Source organism: Atractosteus spatula, chromosome 4 (assembly GCF_055471065.1).
Source record: "Atractosteus spatula isolate fAtrSpa1 chromosome 4, fAtrSpa1.hap1, whole genome shotgun sequence".
In the NCBI taxonomy this organism is placed as follows: Eukaryota; Metazoa; Chordata; class Actinopteri; order Semionotiformes; family Lepisosteidae; genus Atractosteus; species Atractosteus spatula.
This window is the reverse complement of record NC_142709.1, coordinates 49,797,878-49,819,668: the sequence shown is the minus strand read 5'-3', so window position 1 is coordinate 49,819,668 and position 21,791 is coordinate 49,797,878. Positions and strand designations below refer to the sequence as shown.

Sequence of the window (21,791 nt, the reverse complement as noted above, 5' to 3'; positions counted from 1 at the left end):
CATTCTGGTTCTGTCAGTAGCGTACAGAATAGCGCAGCCTCTGGTACTGCCGTGGAGCCGCAATGGCGTCCTTTTCACAATTGACCACACTGTAAATCTATAGCAACTGGAACGGGTCAGCCTTCAAAAATTGGTACGTACCATTCCTTCGTTTGCTGTGGGGAGATGTCAAAACTCAGCGCATGCCATTGTAAAGCAAAATACTTTGTGGATAATATGTTTAAATCACTTATGTGAGTCAAAAATAAGAATGAATTCCTGTCATTTTCATTCACAGAAACAGTGACTATTGAATGCCAATAGTTAGTTTTAATTTTTGACGTCTGCCCACCCCTGGCGGGTCTTTTCAAGCCGTGTAAAATGTTCGCATTCCAGCCGTGACTGACTGACCCTGCCAGATTATTCAGCTGGAAGCTTTTGTAGAGGGTTGGGCCAGTTTCTTCACCCACTTTTTGTTTTTTTGTAATTAACATCGCAATAATAATTTTTCCGTTCTAAACAATGGCCTCGTCTGATGTAGCCCGGCAGCTGGTACGTGATCTGTTGTATCTGTGTGGAGAGTTGCATGCTAGCGTGAAACGTTTGAAAGAAAACTTGAGTGTTGCCCGATAGCACGTCTCTGGCTTCTCTGAGAGAAATCTAAATGTTGGGAGTGTCACTTCGTCTGTCGCCAAGCTTTACGGAGGGGTAAACCGTGTTGAAACGAATCTGAAAAAAGAAGACGATGAAGGGCGACGACACACGGGCATTTTCACTTATTGTACCGGAGGGGAAAAAAAATAAAGTTAAATTCCATGGATGTAATAATTTAAGTTTACATTAACAATCAAAATGAATATTCAGTTCTATCGATCCATTTCTTAATGTTTTAGCATTTTAAACGTGATTAAAAGTGAAATATACAGCTTTTCGTGCGTATGGAAAAAAAGCTGACATACCGTTTTTACGTCGTTACTTAGCTAGCGCTCTATTATTCGTTCATAAAGTTTAACGCAGAACCAAATGGGACGGGTGACTGATCAGTCAGTTTTGCTTAACAAAAAGGCAGGTAGCTAAACCCACACTGCAGGCGGAGGTCGATGGCTGGAGGAACCCCCCCTGTCCTACGAAATCAATAAGGGGGCACAGGCAGGAGACACCCCATCTCCGCCAATGGAAAGGACCGGGACTAACAGGGTGGGGCATTCAGAATCGGGCTGCATGTCTGCCGGGGAAGACCGCAGAAACTGATTCAGAAGCGTCCAAAAGAGGCAGATGATTTCAAATGTGTGCTGAAAACAATAATTTTCCAAGCAGTGGTTGTTACATCAATTAATGATGTTATATGAGCGATGCAACAGCCCGTGATCTTGCGAACGCTGGCGCTGTTGTAGTGGCAGGAGAAACAAAAGTGTGCTTTGTCTAGCTCTGCTAATTTTAACTCCTTTGAGGGGAGTTATTTACCGAGCTGGTATGTTATTTTTTATGGTTTAAAAAAGGTTTAAAACGGCTGAAAAGAAAGTTGCGCATTTTAAAACGGGTCGTTGAACTGGAAATAAACGTGTTTGTGTAACACAGTCTCGGTGCCACTGAGCCGTCGTAACATCTGTCCAGACAGAATAGCTAAAAAAACACAAAAGGGCGTTGAGTGGGACGCCGTGTTTACGAGTTCTTACAAATATTTCTGTAGTGTGTGTTCTAAAATAAAGGTGAAGAGATACAAGATGGTATTCTGGCTAAGTGCGTGTTCGTGCCATTGACATTTTTTGAAGCATGCTAGTTTTTCTTTTTAAAGAGTAAAAAAATTGAGCCTTTCAAAGCTCAATTTTATTTTGAATGAAAACACCTGCTTATAGTAATATTTACAAATGTCTAGTAGTATTTTTAAGCTTGAAGTAACAAACCCCAAATAGATGTTAATCTAGCCCAAAGGGTTTAGTGTTTTTACCGGATTTGAAAACGATCATATCGGGAGTAACAAAGTAGGTTGCCCATTTTCTCAATTTTAATGCGACCATTAAAGTTAAAATCATTTATATAGTTCTAGCACAGTGTACAATACTTATTGAAGGTCTGCCACATATTAAGAGTCCTGGGTATTTAAATCTGATGTACAGTATACAGTAATGAATGTAATGACTGAAACTGAGAGAAATATACTGTATCGGGCTTCTGTTAGGACCCATTTAGATGTTATCAGATCTGCAGACTATTCTGAATTAGAACAATATTCTTTAAGGGGGGAAAACCCTTCAAACACTAGTTTACTCTCCTTTAAAGAAAACTTTCAGTATCTTAATTAACTTTGTGTTTATAAAGTAGTGAGAGGTGTAACGAGCGCTTGTTTTTTTCCCCCCATTTTCAGACGTGTCAGTATCTCCAGAGATCGAGACCACCCAGTAGGCCAGTGCAGGGAGGGTTAGGTCAAAAATTGGTATGATTTCTTTGGACAAGGCAGGAAGCACCCAGAACAGGCCTTAGACTTGAGAAAACGTTATCCAAAACACTCCTTGTGCTCAGTATCCTTTGAGTTGTAATAGCATTGACCATGAAAATAGTGGCCACTGTTTGTCTTGTCAATGAAATACACATAATTATTTTTTAATAGACATATTAAGATATGGTGTTAAGAGAACAAAGTTAAAACAATTTTAGAGTCTGTGTGGTAGTTTATATACTTGTAGTCCTGTAAAGATTTAATGGAGGTAATTTTGAGTGGTATAGCTGTAGCTATAAAGTATGACTGCTTAAAATTTCAGCAGTATTATTTAAATTTTAGGTAAGCTTTTGAAAAGATATATGCTGATTTAAGACACCTTATTCACATGACCCATATTAGCAGTTAGATTTCTTTCAGAATAGGATTAAGAATGACGTGAATGGTCACATGTATTATATAAATAGGAAATATTTGGAAGGTTTATTCTTTGCTTATTAGGGTTTAGTAATGTTGCAATGGTGAATTCTGTTCAGATAATCACTAGCTCTGGCTGAACAATATGTGTTTTGCTAAATGTAATGGGAAACAAGATAGCGATTTTGTTTTTTTTCTTTCTTCCCTCCAGGACAAAAATGCACGCCCTCTCTCCTTGTCCGGTCATGTTGGCTTCGACAGTCTGCCAGATCAACTGGTCAACAAATCCACCAACCGGGGCTTCTGTTTCAATATTCTTTGTATCGGTGAGGGCTGCTTTTGGTGGTACATTTGATGTTTTGACAAAGGGGGTGGATCTAGCCCTACTACTATTGCTGATTAAAAAAAATGCTGGTCTGTTACATGTCTGTTACAGTCCAGCGGAGCTGTGAGTCCGGACTCCCCCGGTCCTGTCCCACAGTCCAGCGGGGCTGTGAGTTCTGACACTCCAGTCCTGTCCCGCAATCCAGCGGGGCTGTGAGTCCCCTTAAATGAACCGCAGTGTCTGACTTGTGTAGAGAGTTTAAGTTGGTCCAGCTAAGTCTTGAGCTTATTTAGTCCTCTTCCTGAGGCCTTTGCATGCTGAAGATTTGAATACCACACCTGGGGAGCTCTGCAGGATATGTTCTGGTCAGCCTAAATCAGGATCAGGCCTTCAGTCTTTTGGATTCTCAAGTCCCCCAGACTCACCTGGCTGGTTTTCTGTGCAGGTGGCTGCTTAACAAATTGCTTAATTGGAACGAGCTGGAGATTGAAGTTGCCCTCTTATACTGCCGACAGGGCTGTGCACACTGCATGTGTGTGAGGAGAGAGTTGGCGAACTTCTCACTGTAGGCCTGTTTTTTTTGTTTAAATTTTGCGTCCTAGGGGAAACGGGCATCGGGAAATCCACCCTCATGGACACGCTGTTCAGCACAAACTTCGAGAACTTCGAGTCTTCCCACTTTGAGCCCAAGGTCAGGCTGCGTGCGCAGACCTACGACCTGCAGGAGAGCAATGTGCGGCTGAAGCTCACCATCGTCAACACCGTGGGGTTTGGAGATCAAATGAACAAACAGGAAAGGTACGAGCTGTTTCACTAAGCTGCATGGGGAAAAAGGGGATGGCATGGTGCTGGAGCATGGGTTCAATTCCCTGGGTGCTATCTGTGTGGAGTCTGTATGTTCTCCTGGTGTTCACATGGGTATCCTCCAGGTGTTCCGGTTTTCTCCCACAGTCATACTGGCAGGTCAGTTGGCTTCTGGGAAAACTGGCCCTGGTGTGAGTGTGTTTGTGTTTGTGTGTACTCTGTGATTGTCTGGCTTCCCATCCAGGGTGTACCCTGCCTTGCGCTTAATGTTTGCTCTGAAATGCACCGGCTCCCCTGTGACCCTGAATTGGATAATGCGGTTAGAAATGGTGGATGCGTTGAAAAAGGACTCATTTTCAAATTCTCTCTTGCCACATACTGCATGTGATAAAACAGTGAGATGGTCTCTGTTCTCTAGTCAGGTGAATGGGATGGATCACTAATGCCTCCTTTTCCATTAAATTCCACAACTGTATTAATCACAAAAGTACCCATTTTTTTTAGAAAGTTTCCATTTTAAAATGTAAAAACTTTGTTTATATTAGCTTGCAATGTGATTATAGTCAGTACTTTGAACACATGTTTCGGGGTTATCAAAATGTTCTGTACTAATCGCTGTGATTTTTTTTTCCTAGCTTGGAAATTGAAAATAATTTTCTTGACTTTTTAGAAAAAACATTAAAAACAGCAGATTGAAATCTGCAAAGAATGTGGCTGAGATGGTTACATCTTTCATAGCTCCATCAGAATATTGGACCTGGTAGTGTTTTCCTTATTGACTGTGTTTAAGTATTGACCTGCTGTCTTTAAGGATCAATGGCACCCTTTAACCATTTGTATGTGTTTATCTTCTTCTGCATGTTTTTTTTGCTGCCGACTTGTCGACGATGGCGACACGTTTCTTTCATTGACGGGCTTTCTTTTTCTGCCCACCCAGCTACCAGCACGTGGTGGACTACATTGACACCCAGTTCGAGTCATACCTGCAGGAGGAGCTGAAAATCAAGCGCTCCCTGCACAACTACCACGACTCTCGAATCCACGCCTGCCTGTACTTCATCGCCCCCTCAGGGCACTCCCTCAAATCCCTGGACCTGGTCACCATGAAGAAACTGGACAGCAAGGTATGAGGGACAAGCATAGCAAGGCTCTTGAAGCAATGGCCTTTAGTTATACGCAGGTGCCGGTGTCTTGGGGACAGTGTGGTGGGTAAGTCTCTGAACTCATGAAGGGTGGGTTGAGGGTTTGAGTCCTTGCTGTTGTACCTCGAGTGAGGTGCTTTACCTCAGTTGCTCCAGTCCGCCTAGCTGCTAGAATGGGGACTACTGTGACTGGCGTCCCATCCAGAGGGGTAGTCGTGCTCTCTGTTCCCTAAATGCTTTGATATCTGAGATAATTTCTGGACCATTGGGACTCACATACTTGTCTACTGCTGTCTTGTTTTGTGCACATTTAAGCAGTTTAAGTTTGGAAAGCAAGTTAGTGATGAAATTACAAATAACTGTGGCAGTTGTACATCTGTTTCATACCTGTTAAGAAACTTTAGCAATGTTTATATACTGTTTTTTATGATTTGCAAAATTGGCACATGGTGAAACTCTGAAGCAATGAGTGATCTTGGAAGATGAAGTCACAATTTTTGTTTTGCCACAAATTAAGATTTACACAGATTAACATGTTCTATAATCCATTTATATCTCTACCACTCACCTGTGAATTACTGTTCACTTAACTTTATGTAGTTTATTAATAACAATATTCTGACCAGACTCTTCATCAGTATTTATAGAAAGTTGTAATTTAATATGAAATTTATATTTGTATTTTGCTTAAGCTCACAGATTTGGACATTTCAGACACTGAAATGATTAGATCTATAAGTGACCAAATTGTAGAACATGTAGTCATAAAGCACAGATACTAAACATTTCTAAACATACGTTACATAATTCTGTGCTCATCAGACAAGCTGCTACAAGCTTTTTTTATTGGCATTTCTGTGCCAGATGCTTCCATGTAAAGTATTAGGCAAAAAACCTTTTCAGCTGACACTGTGTGTCTCTGGGTTTCTCACGGGCTCTGTTAAGGTTTGACTGACAAAAGGTGCTGTGTTACTCGGTTTGAGTTTGCCACTAATCTCAATGGGGTCTTGGGTTCTGCACATACGTGCGCTGTATTCTGTCCGCAGCACCCAGTCAGAATAAAATGACCGAGGTAGAGAAAGAAGCGTGATGTACTTATTTGGACTGTTGTTGGTGTGAAAGGAAAGGGAAAGCGTTTGTTTCAGAATAGTGAGCAAACTGTGACAGGAAGTTAAATGGGTGATTGACATGATAAAATGTGTGATGGAAGCATGTCTTCATTACATAAATAACCCTCCTATCCCACTAAACATCTGGGTATATTTTGAAACACCATAGTCTATACAAGCGTAGGACTTATGCAGCTCTTACTGTAAAAACAGCAAGTGTGAAGAAATGGAATTGGCCTGACTGGTAAAGAAAGGCCATGCTCATGCCTAGCCTCTGAATAGGGTGTTTTTGTTTTTCATTTCATTGGAAGAATCCTATATGAACATGCCCTCTACTACTGGGAAGTACATCAGAGAAAATGAAAAGGAAACAGATTGCATTTGGATGGGCATAAACCGTATGCTTTTTTCAGAGTAATAGAAAAAAAAAAGTGAAAAACGAATTAAAGCAGCAAAGCAGGATTATGCTAATTTACAACATTTGGCGATTTCCAGTCTTAATTGCTTGGTTTCCCTTGAAATCCCATCCCACTGACGAGATCAAACAGGCTTTCATCTCCCATAACCTTAAGACTTGAGCCAACTTGTAGTCTCTTGTCTGGCTTCAACTGCAGTTAGGTTTCACAGACAGGCTGGCCTTAATTCAATTCAACCAGCGTTTTGTGTTTTACTTCTGCTTGGTTTCTGGTTGAAAATGGAAAGTGGATTATAGCAGTGAGAAAAGCATCTATTCAGTTTTAATTCATTAGATTTGTTTGGTTGAAGCACTACTTTGCAAGCTTGCTCTGACTTTGTAGCTCCTCTCTCATTACAAAGTGTATGCATTTTAAAAGTACTTTTATATGATATCATATAGGATAAATGTCCACAGACAGAAACACATGTTGTCTGGTGGCTTGAATGAATAATATAGAGGGATCCGTTAATTGCAGTATGTCTGTATGTCCTGTATTTATGGTCTTTGAAATTCTCAGAGTAGCTCATCACTTGGCAGATGTGTCTTTTTCAAGAAGAGATAAAACAGATCTGATCTAAAGACCTTCATGGGTACATCCTGGAGTTAGTGCCTCGCATAATTATGGTCTGACTTTGAACGCCAGCAAACATCACCTAGAATATGTCGCTTTGATTCAACAAAATGGGACATCATTGGAATGGAGTGAATACTTTTGCAGGGCTCTGCAGATGTTCTTTGTATAAAAGGAGTGTCTGTTTTTGCATGACAGGAGCCTCCTGGTCCTCAGACCAGTAGTGTCACTTGACACAAACCGTAGGAGCTACGAAACTAAAATAAGAACCAGTCCAGAAACCAGATTCAACTGGGCTGGACATTCTTGTCTGTGGTCAGGCTGCACAGAAAGCCCGTCTCGCTCCACCCTGGAGCTGGTTGAATGTCAGCGGTTTGGGTGGGACGCTGCTTTGTAAACATGGGAAGCATTTCAAAGCAACTGGAAGTGACTTCTTTGTTCCCAATCCTGCCTGTTCCAGCGGCCCGTTCTCTCCTGCTTTACACTTTTCTCCTCCTCGTCAAGATGGACGCTGTGCTGATCCAGACAGGCGGGCTGATGCCAGTGTCTGTGTAGCACAAGAAGCATCTGGCTTCGTTAAGATTAAGATCACTTTATTGGCCATATACAATTTCTTGCATTAGGAATTTTTCGCATACCCCAGCTTGCTCTCCATGAGACACACAGGCAGGGAGAGAAGCTTGGGGTCAGAGCGCAGAGTCAGCCATTTATATGGCGCCCCTGGAGCAGCTGGGGTTAAGGGCCTTGCTCAGGGGCCCAACGGAGTGGGATTCCTCTGCCGGCCGCACGATTTGAACCGGCAACCTTCCAGCCACAGGCGCAGATCCTTAGCCACAGTGCCACCGCTCTGCCCTAATGCTCAATACTGTGCAAGTTAGATGAGAAATGAATATGAGATCCTAAAAGTTAATTCAAGTATTATAAGGAGTGAAGTGGTCTGAATACTTACAATGTACTTATCATGTTTTTAATTGTCGCTTTAACAAGCATTAAATGGTTTAGGTTAAATGGTTTTTATTGGTTGGGGTATTTACATCTTCATTTCTTGCAAACACTTCTCGTTTTTTATTTTCTATGTCTGCATGCTTGCCTAAAATCCCTTCACCACATTGTGTTTTCTAGGTCAACATTATTCCAGTTATTGCCAAAGCAGATACGATCTCCAAGAGCGAACTGCACAAATTCAAGATCAAGATCATGAGTGAACTTGTCAGCAATGGAGTCCAGATATACCAGTTTCCCATTGATGACGAGAGCGTGGCCAAGATCAATACAGCCATGAACGTGAGTGTGTGCGCCTCATGCACGCTGCCCTAGGTTTGCTTTGCATGAACGTCGAGCCAGGGGGAGTAGAAGGATTCCATTTATTACACTGTCGATCTCCATATACTACAAAATGACGCTAAAACTACAGCAAAATCAGTTTTAGGAAAGGAATCCTTTCTGCTTCTGCATCTCGACTTCCCCAGAACAGTGCAATCCGCTGCTTGTTATGATGGCCATCGTGCGGAATTGCTCAACGTTCTGTGATTTCAGTCAAAGTTGAGGCCGTTTTCTTCCTTCAGGGTCACCTCCCGTTTGCTGTTGTTGGCAGTACAGAGGAAGTGAAGATTGGTAACAAGATGGTCAAAGCACGACAGTACCCTTGGGGTGTTGTACAAGGTAGTGTATTTGTATTACTGATTGTGACGTTTTATGCAAAGTCGTCCTGCTTCCATATGGATGTTGTACTAGTCTCCTGTTTTCTCATAAATTAGAAACATATCAGCCACAGAAGAGGATGCTAGTTCCTAGCTGCTTGTTACAGTGGATATTGTGCATCCTGGAGAATATATGTAGGCTTTTCAGGGTTTGATTTGAATATTTTGATAACAAATCACATCTTTTAAGGTGGTTGTATTGTTCAAGCCACTTTTGAAGGCTAGTGAATGCTTTCTCAGTCTGACTGAAGACTGAAGTGGCAACAATTGATTTAGCTGTTTATTTTGTGAGTACGCATGTGTCGGTGGAAAAATCCTAAAATTTAAAGCTGCCTCGAATCTTGCTTAACTATGTCTTAATAGCAGAGACTCGTCTTGTCTTATGAAAAACAGGGCTATCAAATGGTCAGTTCTTCCATATGTGTTAGTACATCGCAGCTGTGATATCGGCTTTAAAGCTCACGTTCTGAACAGCACCACCGGTTGAACTCGGAAAGTGCCGACGGCTTTTCTGGCACGGGGTGTGCGCAATGTGAATCGAGCCCTGTGTGTGTGCCCTTGTTGCGCCAGTGGAGAACGAGAACCACTGCGACTTTGTGAAGCTGAGGGAGATGCTGATCTGCGTGAACATGGAGGACCTGCGTGAGCAGACCCACACGCGCCACTACGAGCTGTACCGCCGCTGCAAGCTGGAGGAGATGGGCTTCAAGGACACCGACCCCGAGAGCAAGCCAGTCAGGTGCGCTTTCCTCTGGGCAGCGTGGACTTGGGCTTGTGTGGTCCAGGTACTTCTTACAGAAGGTAGCCAAAGAAGATTGGGATGTAAGGACGTAGTGTAGCCATTGCTGCCACGCAACGCTGGGGCCCTGGGCTTGATTCCAGACTTGGGGTACTATCTGTGTGGAGTCTGTATGTTCTCCCCATGTTCACATGGATTTCCTCTGGGTGTTCCAGTCTTTCACACAGTCCAGACATACTGCTAGGTTAATTGGCTTCTGGAAATATTGGCCCTTCCTGTGAGTGTGTGCATGTTTATGTCTCTGAACTGGCGTCCTGTCCGGTGTTTAACCCCGTCTTGTACCCGTTGCTTGCTGGGGTAGGCTGTAGCTCCCCTGCAACCCTGAATTGTAAGGAGCTGTTAGAAAATGGATGGATGGAGATATGTAGTGTAATTATCTTCAGGATGGTTCATAAAAGTGACTATCCTAAAATGCATTTGATATTGGCTTCCAGTAATGCAAGCGCAGAACGTGTGCTGTGCTCATGCGTATGATTGCTTGTATTTCCAACCCTACAGGGAAACCAGCTGTCTGGTTGTAGGCTGTTTTTCTGAAGAGGACTCCCCAAATTTGACTTTGCATGTTTTCTTTAAAACATTCATGTAAAAAAGTGAATTTCTGCTGGGATTGATACCCAGTTAAAACATCAAAATATGTCATTGAAGAAGTACTTTTAATTAGTAGCATTTGAGAAAAAGAAAAGCATGCAACCTAGATTCCAAACCAAATACCTTAACAAAATATATTAAACAGCTCTTATCCCTCCTAAGCTTTTTGCAGTCCTGGTACCTCAGCACTGTTATACTGTTACTTTGTTCTTGGTTTTATATCCTCTCTTTTTAAGCCTCCTTAAAAACTCTGGGAAATGTTTACTTAACCCCATGTGGCAGCACATTCCTGACATTCTTCAAATCCTTTAAAAACAACTCCACCAGTCACCAGATTGCCAGCCTTTATCTTGTACAGAGCGCAGCTTTGATAGCAGACTGACATTTTGTTTTTCAAAGTCAAAAGCGATAGTTGTTAAATAGAAATACGTCATTGTGCACTGGAATTAAAAATTCGGTCTTAGACCCGAGCGAAAGGGTTAACGAAAGCGTGTTTGGTTTATTAAATTTTTTTGGGGGGGGGGATGGGGTTGATTCCTGGACATGCGCACAATAAGATTCCGTATCTGGGACTGGTTTTAAAAAAGCATAGTGTTAGCCACTTCTCCCCAGTGCTCGCACTTCTCATTTCCATTGTTTCTCAAGAAAGTCTAGGGTGTCATTTCTGAGTGCAATATGAAGTGAACTGTGAAATCCTATTTCTGTATCAACACTTCGATTTGAAGGTTTTGGAGTCTTGAAGCACCCCTGCTTATTTGTAGACGTGTTCTATTGGAAAGCCTTTGCTGGGGTAGGTTTTGGGGGTGGGGCTTCTGACTAAAGAGGGTAGTCAGACTCCCAAGGTCTGACCCATTGAGGCTCAGGAAGATTTGGCATTGGATCTTCCTGCAAGGTCATTGTTTTGCCCAGCGTTTACAGTGAGGTCATATGATAATATCTGGGCTGGCCTCTTTCAAATGTATGCGTTAACACTTGGGCAATGAAAGGCTTTGTCTGCACATGAATTTGGAGGCTGACCCGATTGGTTTTAAAGCAGGGCAGATAGCGTGCGGTTTGTTGCGTAATTGGGATTGCCGAGGTGTGGAGAATTGCTGTGCGACGCCAGAAATGACGCAGGATCTCCCTTCTAGGTACAGCTTATCCCAAATGTGCTTTTTATGTGCGGGTTGTGATAGCAGGGTGCACTATTATGGCTACCTGCATTCCTGCTACTTGACTCACTTCCACTTAGTGTTTGTACTTAATCGCTCGGTTAACGCAGTATTGCTGGTTGGTGCCTGAGGCTGGGGCAGTGGAGCCAGGCTGGAGTGACTGAAGCACGACCTGAGGGATTTGTATCATGGGTGGAGATCAGCCCAGAATTTGAGCTTTTTTAAACCACACCTTGCAACTCTGAACAACTAAAAATTGCTGCATGACAGATTTGCTTGCCATTCGATCTTGAAATGATCTAGATGTTTTTGAAGTAGGCCAGCAAGCAGGAGCACAGTGACTCCAGTCTAACACTCCAGCCTCAGTCAGCAGGCAGTGCAGCCTGGAATCTAACCAGCTGGTCTCTATCCCCTGGCCAGAGGCTTTGCTGCATATCCTTCTATGAAATGGTCTGTCTTCGTGATCACGTGTGTGAATGCTACATTCCTGGACATGCTGAATCCCCTAAAGCAGAAGCACTTGTCTGACAGCAGTTATGTGGCATGTTGTTGGATCACAATAGCTTTTGAATGATGTGTTACTGCATGTTCTTATTTAATACACAGGGAAGGATTCATGATGTAGGCGTCGTCCTTTAGATGAGATGTAAAACTGAGGTCCTGACTCTCTGGGGTCATTAAAAATCCTAGGGTGTTTTTCGAAAAGAGTAGGGGTGTTACCCTGGTGTCCTGGCCAGATTTCCCCCTGGCCTCCCCATCTATGAACTGGCCTTATTACTCTGTTCTCCTCCCCACTAGCTGATGTGGGGTGAGTATAATGGCGCACTATGGCTGTTGTCGCATCATCCAGGTGGGGCTGCACATTGGTGGTGGTGGAGGGGAGTCCCCATTACCTGTAAAGCACTTTGAGTGGAGTGTCCAGAAAAGTGCTAGATAAGTGTAAGGAATTCTGTATCTTTTTAAAAAAAAAATATTAAGGATCATAGAAATGGATTCCATCTTCGGTGCTGTCATAGAGCGTTGTTTTTCTTGCTTTGCGTAGTGCCACAAATATAACGCTGAGACTTCGGGGTATTTGGGAACGCAAATAGGATTGAACCTTTTGGATTAAAAAGGCAAGCCGTTCTTGCTATTTATGGAGCATGAAAACGGCGGGGTAAAGGAAGGAGCCCGACGGGGCACGTCCTGAAGGCCCTCTTGCTCTGCCCCCAGCCTGCAGCAGACCTACGAGGCCAAGCGGCAGGAGTTCCTGAGCGAGCTGCAGCGACGCGAGGAGGAGATGAGGCAGATGTTCGTGCAGCGGGTGAAGGAGAAGGAGACCGAGCTGAAGGAGGCCGAGAGAGAGGTACCCCCACTCCGCCGCCCCCGAAACGCATAGGAAGACACGCAGCCTGCAGTCTTGTCACGCTTGTCTTTTTACTCTCAACTTGGGTTTGATGAGAAATACCCCGGACCACAAGTTACTTTTAAATCTTAATGCGTTGATAGTTAAAGTACTTGACTGTAATTGTTGATAGTTACTAAATGCTTAATAAAATCACAGCTGCTGACTTTCACTGGGGTGAGTACGTTTTGGAGCTTGGTCATAGCGATAAAGAATAAAAAGGATTGTGGTGAGAACAAGTGTGGAGATGGATGCTTCTTTAACATTCCTGTTTTCCCACTACTAATGTCTTATGCAAACGGACCAAAGTGAACTGCTTGCTTCCTGCTTTTGTGGGGGCAATACCAGTTTTTTTTTTTTAATGTCTCCAACATTCATCCATTTTCCATATGGTGAACCCTATTCTACAGCTTCAAAAACACCTCTTTTTGAAAATGTCAGAAAAGACTGGTCCCAAATTGTTTCATTTTAACGATACACTGCTGTCAAAAGTTAGTAGCTTCAATAGTGATCTGCAGTCCAGTAGCCTGTAATGTGCATGAACTACATTTTTCAGGTGGTGAACAGAGCTGTAGAAAGAGATTGCCATTTAACAGAGCCATTAAAAGACTGGTGTGCACTGTCCCATACAGCTAATTCCCTAGTACTCAACATTATTACACCTTACCTCTGAAGCAGGGCTGTCATGCATTAAGTGTTAAAACAACACATGGGTATTTAGCTCCCTAATAAGAACTTAAAGTGACATTCTCTAATAGGTTGGGAAAGCCAGCCTACAATGTGTGGCCCTGTAGAGGGTTGCCATCCATTCAGCTACATGCTCTTGCTTCCCCCTTGTGGTGTACTGTGGCTATGCAGTAACGTCTCTCTTGTTCTTAGTTGCAGGGAAAGTTCGAACACTTGAAGAGGGTGCATCAGGAGGAAAGGATGAAGCTGGAGGAGAAGAGAAAGGTGCTGGAGGATGAAATCAATATTTTCAGCAAGAGAAGAGCTGCCACAGAACTCCTGCAGGCTCAGGCTTTTAATACTTCATCTGGTGTGAACATTAAAAAGGATAAAGATCGTAAAAAGTAAGCCTCTTGCTATAATTCCCTTTTCAGCGTCGCTCCTGCTTTTGATATTTGAATTAAGGCTACGATGTCCCATTTTTAAATTAATGGCTAGAGTTCAAGTTTTCTTTATGGACTTTGGGAATTAAGTTGATTAATTTTAGTGATTTATATTTAGAAAAACAAAAATGAGGAAATTAGTAACATACTCTTTGAAAATAATCTTACTTGTACTCTGTTATGTCAGTGGTGTGCCCAGTATTTTGCACAGAGATGGACTTTTAAGAGGGTTGCTCAGGATGTATTCTGTAATAGCCTGTCTTGTTAACAGGAGGCACACCTTGTCAGAAGCAATAGGAAATGAGTTTGCAAGCTGTCGTAAGGAACAGGCGCCTGGTAGCTCAAATGATAAGAGCAGTAGAGCATGAAAGGTGTGCAGTGTGACAGATCACACAGGGGAAAACAGAATCAATTCTCTTTAATATATTAGTCACTTTTTGGGGATGAGCCTTCTCTTTGGTTAAAACATGGACATAGCCCAGTGTTTTACTTCCAGGTTATTAATGCGAGACTCGGACGGGTTTGACAGAGGTTATAGGGCACCTGGCCGTTTTCTCTTCTGGAATCAGAACTTAAGATTTGTTTCACAACTCTTATCAAGGAGATCTGCAGCCCCATTAAAAAAAACAACAAACTTTTGAGACTTCATGTGAGGTCTGCACTGGACTAGATGATGACACTGGAACTGAGCTTGTCAGTCAGAAGACAGACATCGATTTCCCCAAGCCAGCAAACAGCACCACAGTGACAGGCCTCTGTGTCACTTATGGGCTGAAGACTACAACCAATAGTGACCAGTTTCCTGGAGAAGGCAAACTCTTAATGACCAAACCTGAAATTTTGCAACTTGGAAATTAGCCGTCTCTATACATGTCTTTATGATCTATCTGTCCACAGGTCTTCCTCAGCAGTGTAGAACTCCTTTGAGAAATGTCCAGGTGTACCTGTTGTGTACACACAACACGCAGTTCACAGGGTGTGCAGAAAGTAAAATTTCGAAAAACAGGAAAGCTGAAAAATATGCAAATCTGAAATTATAAGTGGGTTGAATCTGTTAAATAATTGCTTAAGCCCGCATTGCATACTGAAGAACAGGAATCAGTAACTGTCAGTGTAGTATTCTAGGTATGTGCAGTTCAGTCTACAAACAGAGGCTAATTTCTGTTTTGCTCTTTTCCTTTAGCTCCGGGTTCATGTGAAGACAGCCCTCTGAAGAGAACATCTACCCGCTGGTAAACACAGACTGTAATAAATAGAGAACGATCGCTCTTTGGTATTCTCAGCCATCACTGCAAGTCTCACAGTGTTGTCTATTAACAGTTACTGCCAGTTGTACAGCCTTAGGCCATGATGTGCGTGTGTGTGTGTGTCTATATTCAGTTATTTTGTTGTTTTAATGTCGTCCTTTGTTCCTTTTCCTGCTCTAGAAAAAAGGGAGTTGCTGTTTTGCTTTTTGCTACACCTCCATGACTTGTTCTCTGTGTGAGAGTCAATTTCTGTTCATACCTCCTCCCCTTTTCAGCTCTGTATGTAAAAGGCTGTGCTGCCGTGGTTTGAGCCATGAGTTTTTAAAGCGCAGAGTTCCAGTGTCTAGGTTAAGTTTCCCCTTGCCACCCTGAACGTGACCCTCAGCCTTTGCTAGAGTGAGTGGACCAGCCCCCAACCCTGTGCAGCAAGACTTGCTCACTCCTGGCTTTTAGAAAGGGACTATGGCCCCGATGGGAACTGATCCACCATCAATGAAATGATTAGTGTTGGTTACCTTCATTGAGGAGGGTAGAGCTTGTCCAGGGAAGGTTTTAAACACATAAGCCGACATGCACAGGGTTGCTATGCCCTTCTGCCTTGGAGAAAACGCCCTGTTCTTCTCTAGACCTGGGTCTGTGCCCAGGCAGCATAGCGTTACATAGCTGCAGCAAAGCCCCTGTAAGAAGGGTGAGACGCGTATAGCGTTTCATCTGGCCAAAAACATGGACTCCTTGCACTCCTGTCCTCTGTGGTTTGAATCTCAGTGTTTATCAGCATCATGTCACTGCTGCTAGCTGACTGCAGAGAACAGGATGTTAGAGACATTTGCTACAGTTATTAATACGAATTGTAAGTGGTACAGAGCGTTGCAAATTCTCCTTGTGAAACATCAGTTAAGAGACCTTCCTTCCACTAGCGCAGGCAGGGGGCCGTGCATCTGGTTAGGATGTTTTTTTTCTGCCTTATAAACTATGCAAATATGAGAATGAAGCTTGCACCGTGAGCCTAATACCAATAAATCCCACACTTAACACATGCTGCCTTAAAAAAAACTTACAAGTGCCTTCTGTTTCCTTTTGTATTTAGTAATCGTTTATCAGCAAACAAAACTGAAAGGGAGCTGTATTGTACTAATAGTACAGTGTTTACGTCAAGCATGATGTATATTTCGGTACTAGGTGCCCAGGTTTCTACAGCAGTTTCAAAACTCACATTTTGTTGTGAAGGACCACTTGAATAAGCAATCCAAGGATCACCTTGAACCATACATATAGCGTTCATATAGAAATTCTTGTATTTAAATATACAGTGTTATTGAGGGACAGTGTTTTTTTAGCAAAAATAAAAGTTTTTACTTACCAAAATGTTGAATGCTTGTCGTTTTTCAACATGTAAAATCTAATGGTCTTAGACCCAAGTTTTATTGTCCAAAATAAAGATTACCTCCAATTCCAACTCGGATGAAGATGTCTCTGCAGTGCTACACACAGTGCTGATGAGAAGGCACATTCCCGATCTGTCAAGCCTACAGAAGTCTCCTCCATAAGGGAACTCCTAAGCCCTGGTCAGGCCAACTGGCACAGTGTTACCCATGTGGAACCCTCATTCTGTTCAAGCTAACACTGCCTCGCACACGCCAGAAAACACATCGGAAATGACTGTGGTTGGTAACAGATGAATAAACAACTGACCTGAAGGAGAGGAGCCCAACTGACCGTCACGGGCCACAGTCCAGCAGGTTTCAGTGGTCTCCGCTGCTGAAATTTTCAGCCTCTTAAAAAGGCCCAAAACTAGGCCCAATTAAGCAAATAATACGTTTGATTAGGTAATTAAGGGCCCAGGCAAAAAGAAAATGAGACCTCTCCTGGCCTGGAGTTGCAGTCCTTCTAGCTTGCTCTAGTATTTCAACAGAACCAGCACCTTAATCGGTTGCGGTGGCCCTGTGGTTAAGGATCTGCGCCTGTCGTTGGAAGGTTGCTGGTTTGTATCCTGCAGCCAGCAGAGGAATCCTACTTCATTGGGCCCCTGAGCAAGGCCCTTAAACCCAGCTGCTGCAGGGGTGCTGTATAAATGGATGACCCTTTGCTCTAACCCCAAGCTTCTCTCCCCATCTGTCTCTCATGGAGAGCAAGCTGGGGTATGCGAAAGACAAAAAGACAAATTCCTAATACAAGAAATTGTATATGGCCAATAAAGTGATCTTATATATTGATCCTGATAACTGTCAATCGAGAAGTTGAAGCAAACCCTCTGCATTAGTATAACTTTGAAGGCAAGTTGAATAGCTCTTTCTCAGTGCACATGCACGGACCATAGATGAGCTTGTAAAGTGGTTTATGCTCTATTACTTCTGAAGATGAAAGTGCAAATTAGCCAAAATCAGGAACAGTCCTGAACATTAACACTAAAGAGGCTAGATTTGTGGAATTAGATCAATAGTATCCTTTTCAAATGACACATTTTTTTCCACTAAGGGTGGGGATCGGCTCAGCCTAAAGTCAAACAAAAACCCTCTAGTGCGTCATAGAGATGCATATTTAACGTCATGAACTTGGCTACGTTTCGCTATGGAGCTTTTGGGCTTGAGACTGAGGAAGACTTCTGTTTCATAGACGGCCCTTAAGTCCAAATGGATGTAACTCCAGTTCTGCAGGGCCAGAAGGTTTCTGGGTCCACCTGAGACTTCATGTGCCTGGGTGATCTCAATATTTGTTGCATTGGACAAGTTGAAACATTTCCATGTTCTTAAAAAGCTGGAGTTTTAGAAAGAGAGAGAGACTTCAAGAGCTCTTGCATTGGACTCCCCTGCTTTAAACCTATGCAACTGCACTTTGACCTTAGAACACTAGATGGCAGCACCTCGTCGTATCAAAGCTAAAATAGCTTTTATAGAAAATGACCTATTTTCTTTCGATTTGACAGGAGTAGTACAGCGATCTATACAAAACGTCAGACTTCATTTCTTCAATGATTACAAGACGACAGAGAAATAAGTAAACTTTTCTTCTTTGCTGTGAATGTCTGGGTTCAAGGACTGCTGTCCAACACTGAAGACTTGACATTGGAAGGCCAGAGTGTTTCAGGTGAAGAACTAGCACAAACCTGGGACTGGGGGCTGGAATCTTGTTTATTAAAATGAGCCACTGACATGCATTTCGAACTCCAGCTGTCTTTGAGTTACACCAATAATGTAGCAAGGGGTGCCGCAGCATGAGCCAAGTATAGTGTAGACCTGTCCTCTTTCTGTACATTTTCTGCAGTGAGGGCTGGTTTCCAGGGTAACAGAGGCAAGAGAAGGAAACCGTTCTTGTGTGTGTGTGTGTGCAAGTGAGTAAGAAACACAAAGGAGGAGGAAAAAATGACAGGATCTTTATACAGACAAGGACACCTATACACCATACTGAAACCACTGCTGCAAAAGTTCAACCATGCACTTCAAAAGAACACAACTGCCAACTGGTTTATCTCGGTCGCACAGAAACTGTTCCTCTCTGTTACAAGTATGCTTTTTCCTACTTGGACAGAGCACTGCAGACACATTTTGGAGGTGAGACTTACATGAAACAAGCACATGCAGCAACAACTCGGTTCCAAAGAAATAAATGTTTACAAGGGTATCCTGTGAGGGAGGTGGCAGGAACTGTCGATGCTCTGCAGGAACAGTCAATGCTCTGCAGGATGCACTTCAGACCCCTGTGGACAAATTCAGAACAAAAGGCAGCTCTACAAAGCAGTGGATGAGGATCAGAAAGGAAAGAGAAGACAGGCCGATCTTCCAGAAGTCGAAAGCCCTCAGCTGCCTCTGCACTTCAGTTCCACATCAAGGAAAATGGTAGATGTCTTCACGAATACAATAAGATTCTTATATTAAAAATTCATCTTAGAGGTGTGCTTTGCAGTTTTGCCACAAGACCAGTAAAAACCGATTTCTCAATGGATTTTCCTAAATGATATTTCAAGGATTTGGGATATTGAGGATGATTGCTCTTGCCTGAGACCTAGACAGCTCTCTCTCTCCTAGTAGAATTCCTGAGAACTTACTTTGCTTTGAAGTCAGAAAAGATCAGAGCAATTTTCAAAACAGAAAAGGGCAAGAAGAATAAAATCTCTATCAAGCATTCTAGAAAAAAAAAATCTCCACCTAGTAAAAATTCCATCCATTTTCAGCAATCGCTTTATCCATAAGCAGTCACAGTGCTTAATTTAATTTATTTCTACAAAATAAATTGGGTGTCATGCTGAAAAGATTTTTGCTTTATCTTGTTTAGATATACAAATCCTGTATATATAGAATAATGAAGCATCAAACTGGCATTTTTAAAAGCATGACCCACAACTAATTTTGCATTGGAGAAATGTTTTAGTCAGTGTTTAAGAAGAAATGCATTCTTCAATCTGTCTCTACAGTAAACCAATGCAATGCCAAACCAAATATTAAGAAATAGCCTTAATTAAGAATAATACCTTGACACAAAAATCAAGGGATAACCAGCATCATGTCAGCTAAACTAACCCCCAGATCAATATAAGATGATAGTTTTAAAAGTTTATTTCCTAAAATAATCTGAATTTGCAGCTATATAGAATAAGCTTTTAAACTCATGATGACTCTCACAGGACACTTTTCATTTATGCAAATTGTTCCCTCATCAAATTAAAAGAATGAACCACATCAATTAGGATTAACAACTTAGCCACAAAACGTGCCAAACCTTTACTACCTCCTCATTCCACATAGACCTAAAACAAAGGAAAGGTCTCTTGAGACCAGACATCTGTGGAATCTGGAATTGAAAAGACCGCAGAACCCTCTCAGGGTGAATAAAAACTGAGGATCACATCCAACAGGGACCGAGGGTGCAAATGAAGAGCCCATGGAGTTATTAAGGATCTCCAGATTCCGCGTTTCTCATTTCTGCATTTTAAATTAAATTTGTAGGTTTATAGATTCATTTTTCAAAGCTATTAAAAAGTAAAAAAAATCCCAGTAGCAGTTGAGACTAAACGGTAGAAAATTAATCTCTGGCAGAACACGCAGAGTTTCACATGATATAGTGAATTTACCACAGAAAAAACAGAATTTAAGATTTACTCAGTACTACTTAACCCATTCCCTGTGCATTAGGGTACTACAGTGTTATGGATATATTTATGCACAAATGAGTGTAGTGACAAGCATCATTACATCATGCTTGTACATTGCACCAAAAGAAATGTCATCAACTAGAGTCAGTTCATGAAGGCTTATAAAGGTAAAAAGTTATTTTGCAGCCGTGTTTGTAAATGTGTCCAAGGCGAGGTAATAGTCCATCACACTGCAGAGTTGCCTTAAGGCTGGGAGCTTTCTACAAGGTACCATTGTGAGCTCTGTTCCCTGTTCACAAACAAAGGATCGACAGAGTCACACAGGGATCACATGGCGCATCCGAGTCTGGAACCCGTCTGTAAGAGATCAGCAGATCAACATGGCGGACAGTGGGGCACAGACACTGGACTCGGAAAGGAGCTAGGTTTCTCCACTCAGACGGTAAAACAGTGGAACATCAGCCACCAGCTTCAACCTACTGGACCGGACGGTACTATGATAAATACCAATATGCAATAGTTCACAGCAGATGATGATCAGGCGAAGTTCTGAGACTGGTGTAACGGACCTTGAGCAACACCTGTCAGGTGCATTCACGTCACCATTGTTCATAAAATGCAGTGCAGTGAGCCTGCCTTCAGGAATAGTTTGATTAATGGGTCCCCACAAAGTTACACCACCAAAATCAAGGCCTTGTAGCTCCTGAATGGAGGCCTCAGACAACTTTTGTGGGTTTTTTTTGTGTGCTCAGGCTGTGCTGTCATTAAATAAGAGAACAGCTGTTCCTCAGAAGGTGCGAGCCTGTGCCAGCATCCTGTGGCTTCAATCAGTTATTAATTTTCTACAACACTTTGCCACCGAGTCCTTCACAGATTTGTATGGCAGCTAATAATATGGCAACAGGTACCCATGAAAGGACGAAGGAGTGGAAAAACCCCTTGGGGTAACAGGCTCGGGTTTGTAGAGCATTAGTTGTAATAAATCATGCTGTCTGACCCAACGTAATGCAGTTGCCTCACCTGGCCATGCGGAGTCATCAGTTAACCAATAATCCTCACTGGATTAGTCAACGCACAACTGGCAAGGCTACTGCGTGGAAGTGATACAGTACCTAGGGTAGTCCTTCCCAGATCACAACACCTGTTTGACCAGATCTGGCAATCAGAGGTAAACGCTGTCCTTTGTTAGTGCTACTGGAACAGAGTCTAGTAAGGGTGGATGAATGGACTCTAAATGCCCAAGCACCTTCAGAGTGTTAGCATTCTTTCAACGAGCATGCAAAAATAAGAAAGCATGTGTGCAGGTATCAGCGTTGCACATGCAATCATGCAAGAGTGCACATCCCTCACCACCACGTATTGACACACATCACTCTCAGAAAGTAATGGGTGGTGCAGACCAGGGAGAGGATGTGAAATGCAGGCATCTTGTAACCCCGCATAACAACAAGAAGCTCCATGTCGGAGACCCTACCTCTTAGCCAAT

General features: G+C 42.7%; 1 protein-coding gene across 3 annotated transcripts; it reads left to right on the top strand.

The window, feature by feature from the left end:
• The first annotated feature begins 338 nt into the window (after nt 1-338).
• Nucleotides 339-16,585, top strand: septin10 (septin 10). 3 transcript variants are annotated; one of them, XM_088912896.1, is made up of 10 exons: nt 339-531; nt 3,045-3,159; nt 3,761-3,956; nt 4,900-5,086; nt 8,364-8,525; nt 8,807-8,903; nt 9,512-9,680; nt 12,692-12,824; nt 13,743-13,933; nt 15,156-16,585. In XM_088912896.1, exons 1-10 carry the CDS (start codon nt 502-504, stop codon nt 15,169-15,171), a joined length of 1,296 nt encoding a protein of 431 aa, XP_088769022.1. In that variant the 5' UTR covers nt 339-501; the 3' UTR covers nt 15,172-16,585. The 3 variants fall into 3 exon arrangements, with proteins under 3 accessions (XP_088769022.1, XP_088769023.1, XP_088769024.1); XM_088912898.1 differs by lacking the exon at nt 339-531 and adding an exon at nt 2,351-2,413; XM_088912897.1 differs by lacking the exon at nt 15,156-16,585 and having other exon boundaries at nt 346-531; nt 13,743-13,937.
• Nucleotides 16,586-21,791: the final 5,206 nt, after the last annotated feature.